This window comes from Cupressus sempervirens, chromosome 9, assembly GCF_028749045.1.
Source record: "Cupressus sempervirens isolate cs-2001-9-10 chromosome 9, ASM2874904v1, whole genome shotgun sequence".
Taxonomy (NCBI): Eukaryota; Viridiplantae; Streptophyta; class Pinopsida; order Cupressales; family Cupressaceae; genus Cupressus; species Cupressus sempervirens.
Genome location: NC_143126.1, coordinates 805,859,893 through 805,873,427, shown reverse-complemented (window position 1 = coordinate 805,873,427; position 13,535 = coordinate 805,859,893). Strand labels below are relative to the sequence as shown.

At 38.3% G+C, this 13,535-nt stretch overlaps 1 protein-coding gene across 2 annotated transcripts in view; it reads right to left on the bottom strand.

Annotated features, from left to right (window-relative positions):
• Positions 1-13,535, bottom strand: part of LOC149541151 (cysteine synthase-like) — a 120,085-nt gene that overhangs the window by 48,068 nt on the left and 58,482 nt on the right. Inside the window, exon 4 of one of the 2 annotated variants that reach the window (XM_089802142.1) lies at positions 3,356-3,481. In XM_089802142.1, coding sequence (XP_089658268.1) covers positions 3,356-3,481 — 126 coding nt within the window. The remainder of the gene's footprint in view (positions 1-3,355; positions 3,482-13,535) is intronic. The other variant, XM_089802143.1, reaches the window with a different exon arrangement.

Genomic DNA, 13,535 nt, shown 5'->3' with positions numbered 1-13,535 from the left:
ATCTAAATGCTAGTATATGTTGTTAGAATAAATGGCATGCATATGTGAGGATGGATATGCCAAATTATAGGGTATCCATAAGGCCAAGGATTATAAGGACAGATATACCAAGATATTGGATATCCATAAAGCCTTAGGAAGAGATAAGGCATCCTGAGATGGTGAAATACTTGAGGACCATTCTAGGATAGCCCTAAAGGCAACTAGAGCCCTAGGAGATCCTCCTCGGAGAACTAAGAACCTCATTATAGTCTCTCCTTAAGAATTAAGTGGGAAATAGATAGTCTTTTTTATACTTATCTATATTTAAAATAAGATAAGTTGTTTTCTAGATTCGATTGTGTGTGTTTTTTTACCATCAACTTTTCAAATCATACTACATGATCCATCATCAGGATGAGAAAGTGCAAGATAGTAAAGATATGTAGATTGAACCTTTCTCAAGAGCTATAAGAAGATAAGGGGAGAGCATGCACAATCATGCAAAGCATAAATGAACAATAAGTGAAAAGTGCACCACCCAATAAAATAATAAAAATGAGATATGAAAGATAAAGGACACAAAGGAATAAAATATATTAATGGAAAAAAGAAGAAATTGAAAGAAGTCATTGCCATTAGGCACCATCCCATTAACCTCAACCGTGGTGATGGGTGGTCCATCAACCATTCGTGGCACCCCCTGCTCAATACACTTGATAGCCTCCATTTTGGCACGCTCAACAGACCCCACCATCCTTGATGCTCTCGTGGTTCCCCTTCGTGCTTTTTGTTTTGTTTTTTGTGTAGTGTTGTTCCCTTTTCCCTCCCCCTCTCTCTTGCTCTTACCCTCTCTTTCTCTTTCTCTATTTGTTTGCCTATTGGTTGCTGAAATTGTTCTTCTCTACTTCTCTCTTTCTTGGTGCATGTTGTCTCTTTCTTGGTACATGGTGATCTCTCTCTCTCTCTCTCTCTCTCTCTCTCTCTCTCTCTCACACACACACACACACACACCCACACCATGCATTATGGACATGCAAGAGTATCATGATACTAGTGTGCCCGAGTGTAATTGGTTTGGTTATAATTTGGGATTGTCTTCATGGTTCTTTATCTCTCTTAACTCTTTCTTTTGATTATATAGTTTCTAGTTGTTGGTGATTCCTTTATGTATATAGTTACTATATTTAGTTTATGGTTATATATTTAGTGATTTTATTTTTATTTTTATTTATTTTAATGTTTTTTGACGAGTGTCTTTTGATCTTGTTGATTTCTATTTAGTGGGTCCACTTGCTTTGAGGTTTTTGTATGTGTGTGTTTTTCTTTGTTGGTTTATGGTTTTCCTTAAGAATTTATTTTGCATTTTTATACACTTTTATATATTCATGTGTAGTAGCATTGTTTTTTTCTTGCTCTCATTTTTATACTTTCACATATATGTATGTGTATATATATATAAACATATAGGGATATATATGTGTACATACATATATATATATATATATATATATATATATATACACGCACAAACCACACATATATATACATAAATGTATGTATATATACATATACATAACTATATTCATAAATATATATATATAGAGAGAGAGAATTATTTTATTTGTTTATTTTATTTTATTATTATTTTGATAAGTGGCCTCTTGATCTTGTTAGTTATTTATTTAGTGGGTCTATTTTCTTTTAGATTTTTGTGCGGGTATTAGGAATTTTTCATTGGTGTGTTTGTCTTTGTTGGTTTGTAGTCTCCTTCAAAAATCCCCTTTTATTTTGTTTTTTTCAATTTCTTATCTTGTTACATACTAGCATATATAATTTCGTACATATATATACCTATAGGTAGGTAATATACACAGCTAAATAGATTCATATATTATATATAAACGCAAACTTGTCTCTAAAGTAATATATATATATATATATGTATATAAAGATATATATATATATGTATGTACATATAGATATATATATATATATATGTATGTACATATAGATATATATATATATATATATATATGTATGTACAGATATATAAAAATATATATATATGTACATATACATATATACATATATGTATATATCTATGTGTGTGTGTGTGTATATGTATATATGCCTATATGTATGTACATATATATAAATATTAAATATATATATATATATACACACACATGTATATACACTCACGCATTTGCATATGTCTACTTTCTTTTAGTGTAATTGTTACGTGGTTTTCTTAAGTTTGATTTTGGTTCTTTCTAATTTCTAAATTTTGTCACCTTGGTTCTTTTTTGGGGTTTTTTCTTTCTTCTTTTTTCCATTTATATATTTTATTCCTTTGTGTCCTTTATCTTTCATATCTCATTTTTATTATTTTATCGAGCGCTGCACTTTCACTTATTGTTCGCTTATTCTTTGCATGATTGTGTGTGTTCTCCCCTTCTCTTCTTATAGCTCTTGAGAAAGGTTCAGTGTGCATATCTTTACTATCCTGCACTTTCTCATCCTAATGATGGATCATGTAGTATGATTCAAAACGTTGATGGTAAAAAAACACACACAATCAAATCCAGAAACAATTTATTTTATTTTACAAATGGATTGTGGAAATCTGATAATGTTAATTATCTATATGTGTTTGTATAGAATCTTCTAACTCACGTGCAGGTTTATCCATCAAGGCTCATCATAGAACAAGGCAATACTCAACACCAGAAAAGGAACATTACACCCCTTTCCTAGGCATCACTTTTGGGAGACTCTTTTTTCACTTAAGTTTATAAAGTCCAGTCACCTTCTTAAATACTCAAGTGAAAATCATAAAATCTAATTCCTATAACCTTAGGAAACTCACCAAGGTCTGAAAGCAAAAACACTTCATGTGAAGCTGAGAGGAAACTAAAGTTGAGACCAAGTGTCCAAAACAGCACTTACTATAATAGTATATGCTAAAAATAGAAACTTCACTAGAAAACTCTGAAATCACCTGTTTGAACTCTCCACATAACACTGGGTCCCATAACCAACTCTGTTTAGCATACAAAAACTCGAGAATAGATTAATGGGAAGCCAAACTGACTAGGTGCAAAAGGGAACATTACACATTACTATTAGGTTCTTATAGATAGATAACTGCATTGTTCAAAAACATATATGTAAGAAGAGGCTAAGGCAATAAGGATGCATTGTCAAAATCAATTACTTAACATTTATAGTGATTTGAATCCATAAATTTCACAAACTGTAACAAGGCACTTCATATGATAGAAACAATGGCATTCTAGGCCCAAAGACAATATATTACCATTTTAAGACACTAAAATAGAAAAGCTATCTCATAAAACAAAAATATTTCAACCTGTACTTTGAAAGTGTGCATCAGGATTTGCAGGATTACTAATCTGATCCAACATGTAAACATTAGGAATAGCTTTTGTCAACTCTTCAACCTTTTGCATTGCCCCAGAAAAACCAAGTGCAGAATCTGCATCATCAATCACGAACCATCAGATATTGTAAGGCTGAACCCTATTCATAGCATGATTAGAAGCATGGTGTATAGAGAAAACATATTTACTCGGAGAATTAATATAGAAAATAGATTGTGAATAACGATAATGATGAATCCGAAAATGAAAATGATGATTTTGTTATCAAATCAACGGCCATAATTTCAAAGGTACACAAGCAACCCCCTTGGTTCAGTTATTATAAGATAAAGAAAAAGAAAATAATCTAGCGAATTCCAAACGAATTGCATGCAAAAATGTTAACTTGTAACCATTCTCATTTGTTGATGTGGTATTGTATTTCATTCCCTGTATTGAGTAACAGCTTTAACTACACTAACAGCTTTAACTACAGTAACATGGCAAGAACAGGAGATTGCTAATCTGCCACAATTATATATTCACGAAGCAGTGTGAATTTCTCTATGTATGCTAACTTTCATTGAATGAATTGGAAACATACACTCAACCATGAGGACAACAGAATCATTATCCCTAGAAATTTCACTTAGCTAGTCTAGAACTTGCTGCTGTGAGCTCTGAGATTAAAATAAAAAACATTCGCTGTCATTATCAATTATACATAACTTATAACTACAAATTGTATAAAAATACTAGTGTTTATGCCTTTTGAAGTGACATTTATTTATCAAGATGATATTAAGCAAGTTGTTAATTTATTTATTTCAGAAACAACAAGGCAAACAAGTTCAATGTTATCTGATTAAAAAATTGCTATTCATGCATGCCCTCACTTATTTGCATGAATTAAAAAAATATGAAGAATAAGTGGAATACATAGATAAAATAATTCGGCCCTATACAAGGGGAAGCTTTACTGCTAGAAACATCTACTCTCAAAATTTATGGGAGATTAAAGAATAAAAAAACGAAAAAGTAGAAGAAATATGGCAAAGAGTTCCAAAATAGACTAACAAAAATTAATTGGCAATGATTAATCATTAAACTGCAGTTATACAACAGTTATATGATTGTCTACTTTGTCTAGAAAGGGATAAAGTTTCTGCTTAGTTTTAAAAAGGATGAAGTTTTTTCTTTTTTTTCTTTGGCAAAGTGTTACCAGTGCAGGTAGCTCTCATTTCATTAACATCCCAAAACAAAAGATTACAAATTAGTCCCATCAACTGAGAGTAAATATCATGATGTGTGTGCCTTAGATGATCTCTTGCAAGCTCTTGATCTGAGCAGGAGAGAATATTTACATTGAAGCCCATTATGCATATGTTTGCATGTTGTTTCTACTCAACCTTCCCTCATGAGTGTAACATGTTGTTTCTACTCAACCTTCCCACATGAGTGTAACCCCCTGTTTCATATCCCCATTTGCTCTTACTATTGGGATACAATTAGCACCCCTCCTATTCCTGCCTTGAGATTCTGGCTTAGTATGGAGTATGTCATTTTTCCTTGGCTCAAAGTGCAAGAGTAAAAGAATTGGTTTATGGCCCTTTCCCCCTATTTGAAGTTTCCCAACATTCTTACTATGTTGTATAAGAATCACTCCAGATTCCAAAATCTTTGCATTGTGCACACATGCTTGCTAAAACAATAGGTTATGCACGTACTCCCTAAGCAAAACACAAACACCCCACTCCACATCCCACGAGTGTCCGTACGGTTTGAAATGCAGCCATACAGTGAAGTCTAGGAGTTGTGCAGATGGGTGCAAAAGTTGTAGAGGGTCGTCAGGGTGATGGGTTGAGCTGCACTTTGAGATGCCAAAACAAAGTGAATATGTTTGCCAAAAATGCCAATTAATACCAATACAAATATTGAAATCCAATCACAGATATATAGATATATGTATTTGCAAACAAAGATGGTGTGCAGAATTGCCAAATCTAAGCAAGTAATACAAAGACAAAGTAGGGTGAAAGTTGAATCCCACTGAAACCAGATTAGCCAAGTAGGGAAGATCTTTCACCTCCGAAATGGCAAACAATACTGAACTCCAACAGGAATTTGCAATACAAATAAAATTAATCCAAATCGCATGCCAACTACTACCTACATGTCGTGCTTAAATACCCTTCGGAGGAACTCCTAAGGGTTTACAAAGACAGCCGACGGCAACACCTACAAAAACAATTAAAATAAAAAATGGGTCCAAGATATACTAAATCAATCAAAACCACAAATACAAATAATATTAACTTGGCCCCATATTAATTAATTGAAGTAACTAGTTAAAGATCCTTTTATTATATTATTTAAATTTTGGGGCCAATTAATTAATTAATTTAATTTAATTATTACATTGAAATTTGGGGATATGACAAATCCTCATTGTCCAAAGATTGCTTGCCCTCAAGCAATCCGTCATCAAACAAAACGCCAACAGTGTAATGAAATATCTTGCACAATAGAAGAAATAATATGAAATATTATATAAATACTTGATAATAACTAAGAGTAATAGGCCACTTTGAGGGGGCAACCTCCAAATATCTCCAATGAGAACACACTTCACAATTTGATGTTGAAATAAGATTCACAATCTCCTATATATACCTAATTATGCTTAGGTTGAATAGACACAACCCTACATATCACCTAGGCCGACCTACCTACCTAAATAATAATATAATAATGATAACATGACTTAATTAAGGATTAAGATAGTCACAAGTTGACTATTCATAACCCTATATATACCAATATTAAGGGCCCCCTCTCTTGAAAGCAGCATTGTCCTCAATGCTAACCACGTATGGATTCTTTTGAATGAACTCCTCATCCTCCCATGTGGCCTCTTCAACTAGTAAGTTCTTCCATTGGATGAGATACTAAGTTTGGGTTCTGTTCCTCAGCTTCTTCATGCATGTTTGAAGAATGCACTCCAGTTTCAAAATTATTCTTCCTTCTTCATCAAGTTCTGGTAGTATTATTTGAGTAGGAATATTCTGCCCAATTACCTTCTTCAAACAAGAAACATGAAAAACTAGAGATATCTTTGTTTTTGGTGGCAACTCAAGCTTACAGGCAACACTACCAATCTTTTGCATGATTTGGTATGGTCCATAATATCTTGGAGACAACTTATTATTCCTTTTTTGTTGCTTCAATAAGATTTGTTTATAAGGCTGCAATCTCAAGAAGACCCAATCCCCAACTTAAAAATTTCTTTCACTATGATGTTGGTCTACTTGTTTCATTTGATTTTGTGCCATAGCTAAGTTCTCCTTGAGTTCGGAAAGTACCTGTTGTTGATGAAGCAAGTGGTCCTCCACTGCCTAAACTCTTGGTGACACCTTTAATGATGATGTGATGGAAGGAGGATGATATCCATGAAGTGCCAAAAATGGAGACATTTTTTATGAGCTATGAAAAGAGATATTGTACCACCATTCTGCAAGAGGTGTTTACCGCATAAGTTAATTAAGAAATGCACACAGATAATGAATACGAACATGAACAGCAAATAGCAGAACTCTTATTATTATTCGCATATACCAACAGTACATCATGCTTTTCTCCTATGATAATAATGATTACAATGCTTCCCGAAGGGGTTATAAATACTTTCCGACAAACCTTCCCGAAGGTATCGGTCGGCCAGGTACATTATACCCGCTACAAACTGTTTTACCCATCGGTCGATACACAATTTCCTTTCTGAAGGGACCCGTCGGCTGATACACAATTTTCTTTCCAAAGGGACCCGTCGGCTGATACGCAATTTCTTCCGATGACATCATCCCCCCCCAAAAAGAAAAGTCGTCTCCTGACGACAACAAAACAAAACTCAAACAACAAATACAACAATATTGATTTGCCACATCACTTTCAAATTCATCCCGTTGCATCTATAGCCTTTGCTAACACAATACTGACTCCTCAAGCTGACCTTGATAGCCACCTGTGCTGCTTTCTCTGCTTCCAACTCCTCGGTACCTTGAGCCAAGTGTCGCTGCACTGCCTCCAACTGGATGATCAGCTCCTCCCGAGCTCTCTACGCATCCACCAAGACAGCCTCACGGCCAACACCTACTCTCAGTGCCTCTAGTAGACAGACACTCCATGCCTGCCGCAACTCCAAGTCTGCTCAACTGGTCAGACTCCCACGACTGATATCCGCAACGACTGGGGGTCTAGGGGGCAACACCCCCGGCGGGGTCGAGGGGCAGCGCCCCTGCGGGGTCTTGGCGTTGCCCCTCGCCGCCAAGACCAAATTAGCACTCTAAAACCCACACAAAACTGCACGGAACACACCATTTCTGTCATTATCTGCCGATTTTGCACTCTTTCTGGCAACCACGAATGCGTCCCCTTCCCTTTGGCATCATCTGTCACTCATTCTGAACAACTTGATTCTGTCGTCGTTTTTTTTTTTTTTAGAAAACCTCCTGTCACCCTTCTGTGATGAAATCCATACGGCTTCCAACTTGACACAATCTGGATTCCAATCTACTTAAAAAAACCGTACTGCAATATCCCACCGTCTGTTCAATGAAAATTAACAAATTTTGGCTCCAGAAACCGTACGTTAATCTTCTGAGGCACAGAGCAACTTTGAAGGTGGAAACCGTACATTGCCTTAAAACCATACTTCAAATTTGAAACCTGTACCTTGTCTGGAAAAAACCGTACTACACAAACCGTACACCATTCTTCAGATGTTAAAACCGTACGGTATTCCTCTTTTATTGTGAAATCCGTACGATGGTGCTCCTTCCTACATATATTGCATACCATACAATGCCCTTTACTGTGAAATCCGTACGATATCACTAAAATCCGTACTTTTAACAATGAAAACCCATACGGCACTATGCAATCCGTACCTTACAAATGGAAAACCGTACGATGCTGAGAAATCTGTACCTTGCCAATGAAAAACTGTACGGCACTATGAAATCCGTACCTTGCTTATGGAAAACCGTACGACACTATGAAATCCGTACCTTGCTTATGGAAAACTGTACGGTGCTTCAAAATCCATACTTCACTTATAAAAACCGTACGATACTTCAAAATCCGTGCTTTACTTATGAAAAACCGTACGGTACTTCAAAATCCGTACTTTACTTGTGAAAAACCGTACGGTGCTTCAAAATCCATACTTCACTTATGGAAAACCGTACGGTGCTTTTTGTCTCTCTTTTTTTTTCTTTTTTTGAAAATCTCACTTCTGGAACAATTATGTACAATATTTACATATATACAGTACTTACAGTCTTCTTCTCTCAGTTGTTCGCCCATGGAGGTGCGTTACTTCTTTCATGGCAAACCTTCAACTTCGACCTATTCACTGTGTCGGCAACTTCTTTTCCGTCTAGCATCCATTGTTTTACTGCTCCATTATCACCCACTTCCCGAATTTGATACGGCCTGACCCACTTAACCTTGAACTTGCCTGGGTTGATCTCATTCTGATCGTCGTACTTCAACACCCACTGTCTAAGTTGAAACCTGCTACGCCTGTTCTGTGCCATCTCCATACCGCCCAGTTTGTTCCCGAAGCTCCGTAGCATGGACTCCATCAGTTGCCCCTTCTATCCGTCAATAACACTTTCACTCTGTACTGCTACAACTTTTATTGAGCCCTTCCTCTTTGTTGCCTGTGCAGACGGTATCATGTGTCTTTCTTGCTGCTGGTACCTTTCTACTATATTTGTGGTTCGACGTAATACTTTCTTCCGGCTCAGTTGTACAGTAGAATCTTTCCTTCTCTTGGGTTCGTACTGTATGTTCTGTTCTTCAGCTTCAGTCATACCCGCATTTCTTTCTTCGGCTTTTCTGTGTTGCTTCGAACATTCATTTCCTCCTTCGGCTTCTCCATGTTCCTTCAAACATTCATTTCCTCCATCGACTTCTCTGTGTTCCTTTGGACATTCATTTCCTTCTTTCTTACCTTTGTCGATCCTTAGCATATTACAACTTGGAAAGAGCTCGTAATCCTCTATCTGCCAGTGGTAAAGACCATTTACTGAATCCAAATCGTCATCTCCTTCCAATCGTAGGACTCCAACCTGATTGGGTTCCATACTCTGCCTCCTCTCATCATCTTCTCCTTCGGAATCTGACGATAGAGCTTCTTCCCCGACCATCTGAGTGTGCAGATCGATGACATACTTCCGGCCTTTGCTTTCGAGTGATAAAGTATTTTTCTTCCAATCGTGCTTTGCTTTGGCTTGTATCAACCACCCTCGGCCCAGAATGGCATCATATCTCCTCCGCTTCAGAGGAATCACAACGAAGTCCAACAAGAATGGTTGTGTTCCAATTGTCACTGGTTGTGCTGTCAGGACTCCCAATGGCTTGATTCCATGTTGCTCGGCCGTTAGCAACTGGAAGGTAGGTGGCCATAATGTCGGCCGTCCCAATTTTTTCCAAGTATCCTCTGGTAGCACATTGACACCGGATCCTCTGTCGACGATTATGTCTATTAGCACAATCCCGAGAATGCCCATTTCAACAACCGCCGGATAGCGTCCAGAGGAAAGAGCTAACAACATCTTATCTTCTGCACTTGTACCCCCCTGTTTGTCGTTGTCTTGTTCTACGGGTTGTTTAGCACTTGGGACTATATTTGTGAGGGCCGTACGGAGTTGAGGCATCGTGAGCAACAGATCATTTATTCTGACAGGTATCTCAGCTTGCAATATTTGCCGGACAATGTTCTGTTCTGCACAGTTCCTGACTGAGGTACTAGGTATGTCCTTCAGGTGTGCTATTTCTACCTGTGTTACTTTCTGGATCTCTGCCCTTGCTTCCTCTAGTCTCTTCTTTTCTTCCGCTGGGTCAGGGTATAGCTTCGCTTGTTTCCGAGTGATTGCCAGAACTTCTTCTTCGTCTGTCCCTACGGTAATCAAGTTCACTCTGGACTTCGGACACTTAGTATCATCATGATCTCCAGGTCCACAACAACGGCATAGCAGCTTCGGTGTGTTCGTCGTTGTGCACTCCCGAGCGAAGTGACCCCACAAATTGCATGCGCGGCATTGAACAATTGGCCGACCATTCGCATCGTACTGAATCCGACTCCTTCCTCCATTGTTGTTGTTGCCACCATTGTTGTTATTGCTGCTGTTGTTTGGACCGCGCCGGTTGTTTCTATATCCGCCTGATGTGGCACCTTCCGTACTGGTGTTCCCGTTCCCTCCTGATGGGGATGCCTCCTGTGAAAGGAATACTTGTTATGGTGTCCTTGTTTTTAAATTGAAAGGGCATTCCTTGACCGAGTGTCCTAGGATCTGACAGATTTCACAAAATTGATCTTTCGGGCAGGATCCCTTCGTATGGCCTTCTTTCTTACATTCCGTGCACCATAGGTCATTGCCCTTAGTCTCCTTGTTCATGTTTTTGAATTCCTTCATCATCCGCATCATGTCCTTCTGGAGAGCACGGACCTTCTTGTTGCTTCCTTCGTCATCGCTGCTATCATTTCCTGAGGATGCATCGTCATCTGAATCAGATGAGTTGGTCTTCTTCTTCTTCTTTGTCTTCTGGTCACTTTCGAGGTTCATTGCCCGGTTGTACGCTTCATTGTATGTGGATGGTGGCACAATCTTCATCTTCTTCTGCAGCTTCAGGTGAAGGCCTTCAATGAACCATCTTTTCTGGAGCCCATCTGCCGGTTTATTCTCCATTTTACTGATTAAGTCCTTCAACCTCCTGGCAAAGACCCGTACAGTTTCATTTTTCCTTTGCTTGGTATTGAATATTTCTGCGACAATTTCATTATCATCACGCAAAAGTTGGAATTTTGCGATGAACTCCTTCTTAATGTTATCCCAACTATTTAATTTCTGTGGATCGGCATCAGTAAACCAATCAATGGCAACACCCCGTAGGGTAGCAGGAAATTGTTGGATCCATTCGTTTGTATCTGTTATGTCATTCGCCCTCCAGATCGTTTCACATGTTTTACAATGTCGAATGGGATCAGTTGCCTCATCACCATCAAATTTAGGCAATTTTTCCTTCGGACCTGCCATTATCACTGTATGTTGAGGGTTTTGTTGTGTACCTGCACTGTTTTGCACTCCCGCGCTGTTTTGAGCACCCGCGCTGTTCTGAACACCCGCGCTGTTCTGGACACCCGCGCTGTTTTCTGCTTCCGCGCTGTTTTCAACACCCGCGCAGTTTTCTGCTTCCGCAGTGTTTTCAACACCCGCGCAATTTTGGACTTCCGCGCTATTTGGTGAAGAAGAGAGTTTGTCAACCGTAGCTGTCCGTTCCGGAAGTATATCTCGGACGAAGAGGTCACTCCACGCTTGTGCTCCTTCGGCACTCCGAGCCGTGCGAGTCGATCTGCTTCCGTCAGGATTCTCTTCCCGTGGTGTATGCAGGTTCAGAAACTCCTCCCTCGCTTCTTCCACCAAATCAAGCCGTTGTCGAGTCTCCTTCAACAATCCTTCCGCGCTCTTGCTTCCGTCGAAAATCTTTTGAAACCTCCTTCGACGCTCTATCTGCTGAGCCAAAATTAAATTTTCCTGCGCAACGCGTATGTCATCTTTTTCCTTCAGCTTACTCTTGTCTTTGTTCAACTGGTTCGGTATTTAATTCATCTCCGCCTGCCTGCGTGCCAAATCCATCGGGCAACAGCGCCAAATGTTTACCGCATAAGTTAATTAAGAAATGCACACAGATAATGAATACGAACATGAACAGCAAATAGCAGAACTCTTATTATTATTCGCATATACCAACAATACATCATGCTTTTCTCCTATGATAATAATGATTACAATCTTCTCGAAGGGGTTATAAATACTTTCCCACGAACCTTCCCGAAGGTATCGGTCGGCCAGGTACATTATACCCGCTACAAACTGTTTTACCCGTCAGCTACATAACAAGACTTCTACCGAAGGGACCCATCGGCCGATACACAATTTCCTTTCCGAAGGGACCCGTCGGCCGATACACAATTTTCTTTCCGAAGGGACCCGTCGGCTGATACGCAATTTCTTTCGACGACAAGAGGTAGCCAATCTATCCATTGAGATTGTTTTTCTGAAGTGAAACAACGTAGATATCCTTCCAAACATTTATTAACAACCTTGGTTTGCCCATTTGATTAAGGATGGTATGAAGAACTATGTGCTAATTGAAAACCCAAACAAGAGAATAAATCTTTCCAAAAGTGACTAGTAAAGATAGGATCACGATCACTAACAATAACCTTAGGTGTACCATGTAGTTTTTGGATATTCTCCAAGAAAACTTTTGCCACTATACTTGTTGTAAAAGGGTGTGATAATGCAATGAAATGTGCATATTTAGCGAGGCGATCAACTACAACCATGATGACATTATGACCTTTAGATTTGGGAAGCCCTGTGATTTAGTCCATGGATACCTCTTCCCAACGTTGGCTAGGAATAGATAAAGGTTGCAAGAGACCTGATGTCTTAATTGTTTCCCCCTTATATCTTTATCAAACCAAACATTCAGCCACAAAGTTTTGAACATCACCTTTTAGCCCTTCCCGAAAAAAATCTTGCTTGACCCAATGATATGTCTTCAAAAATCCTGAATGACCATCAATTGGGGACTCATGTAGTTCTTTGAGAATCTTGTATTTAAGAGTGGAATTCTTGCAGAGATACAAGCGCTCTTTATACCAAAGAATATCCCCCTTTAAACAAAACTTATCTGAACTACTTGGGTCACTTTTTATTTGCTGGATGAGATTACTTGTTGCAACATCATTTTGCTGGATGAGACTACTTGTTGCAACTTCAATTAATAAATTAGTTTATGATGGCAATTTATTATGTGTGGGAAGCTTCTTAAGTGAAGTTCATTTGAGAAACTTTGTGCCATTTGGAGATTATAAATATGAGTCCATTTGATGAGTCAAGCACGCTTGATTTTATATTTGATTTTGTGTCTTTGTGGCTTTTTCCTGGGTTCTTAATTGTATGCCCTTGCTGATGTATAAGAGTTGAAAATTCTGAGAATTGCACTAGCAATTTAGCTGCTGAGATATAGCAAAGATTGCCTAACTTCTCTACTATTCATCTAGCTGAGAAGTGTGTATTCATTCCATTGCTGAAG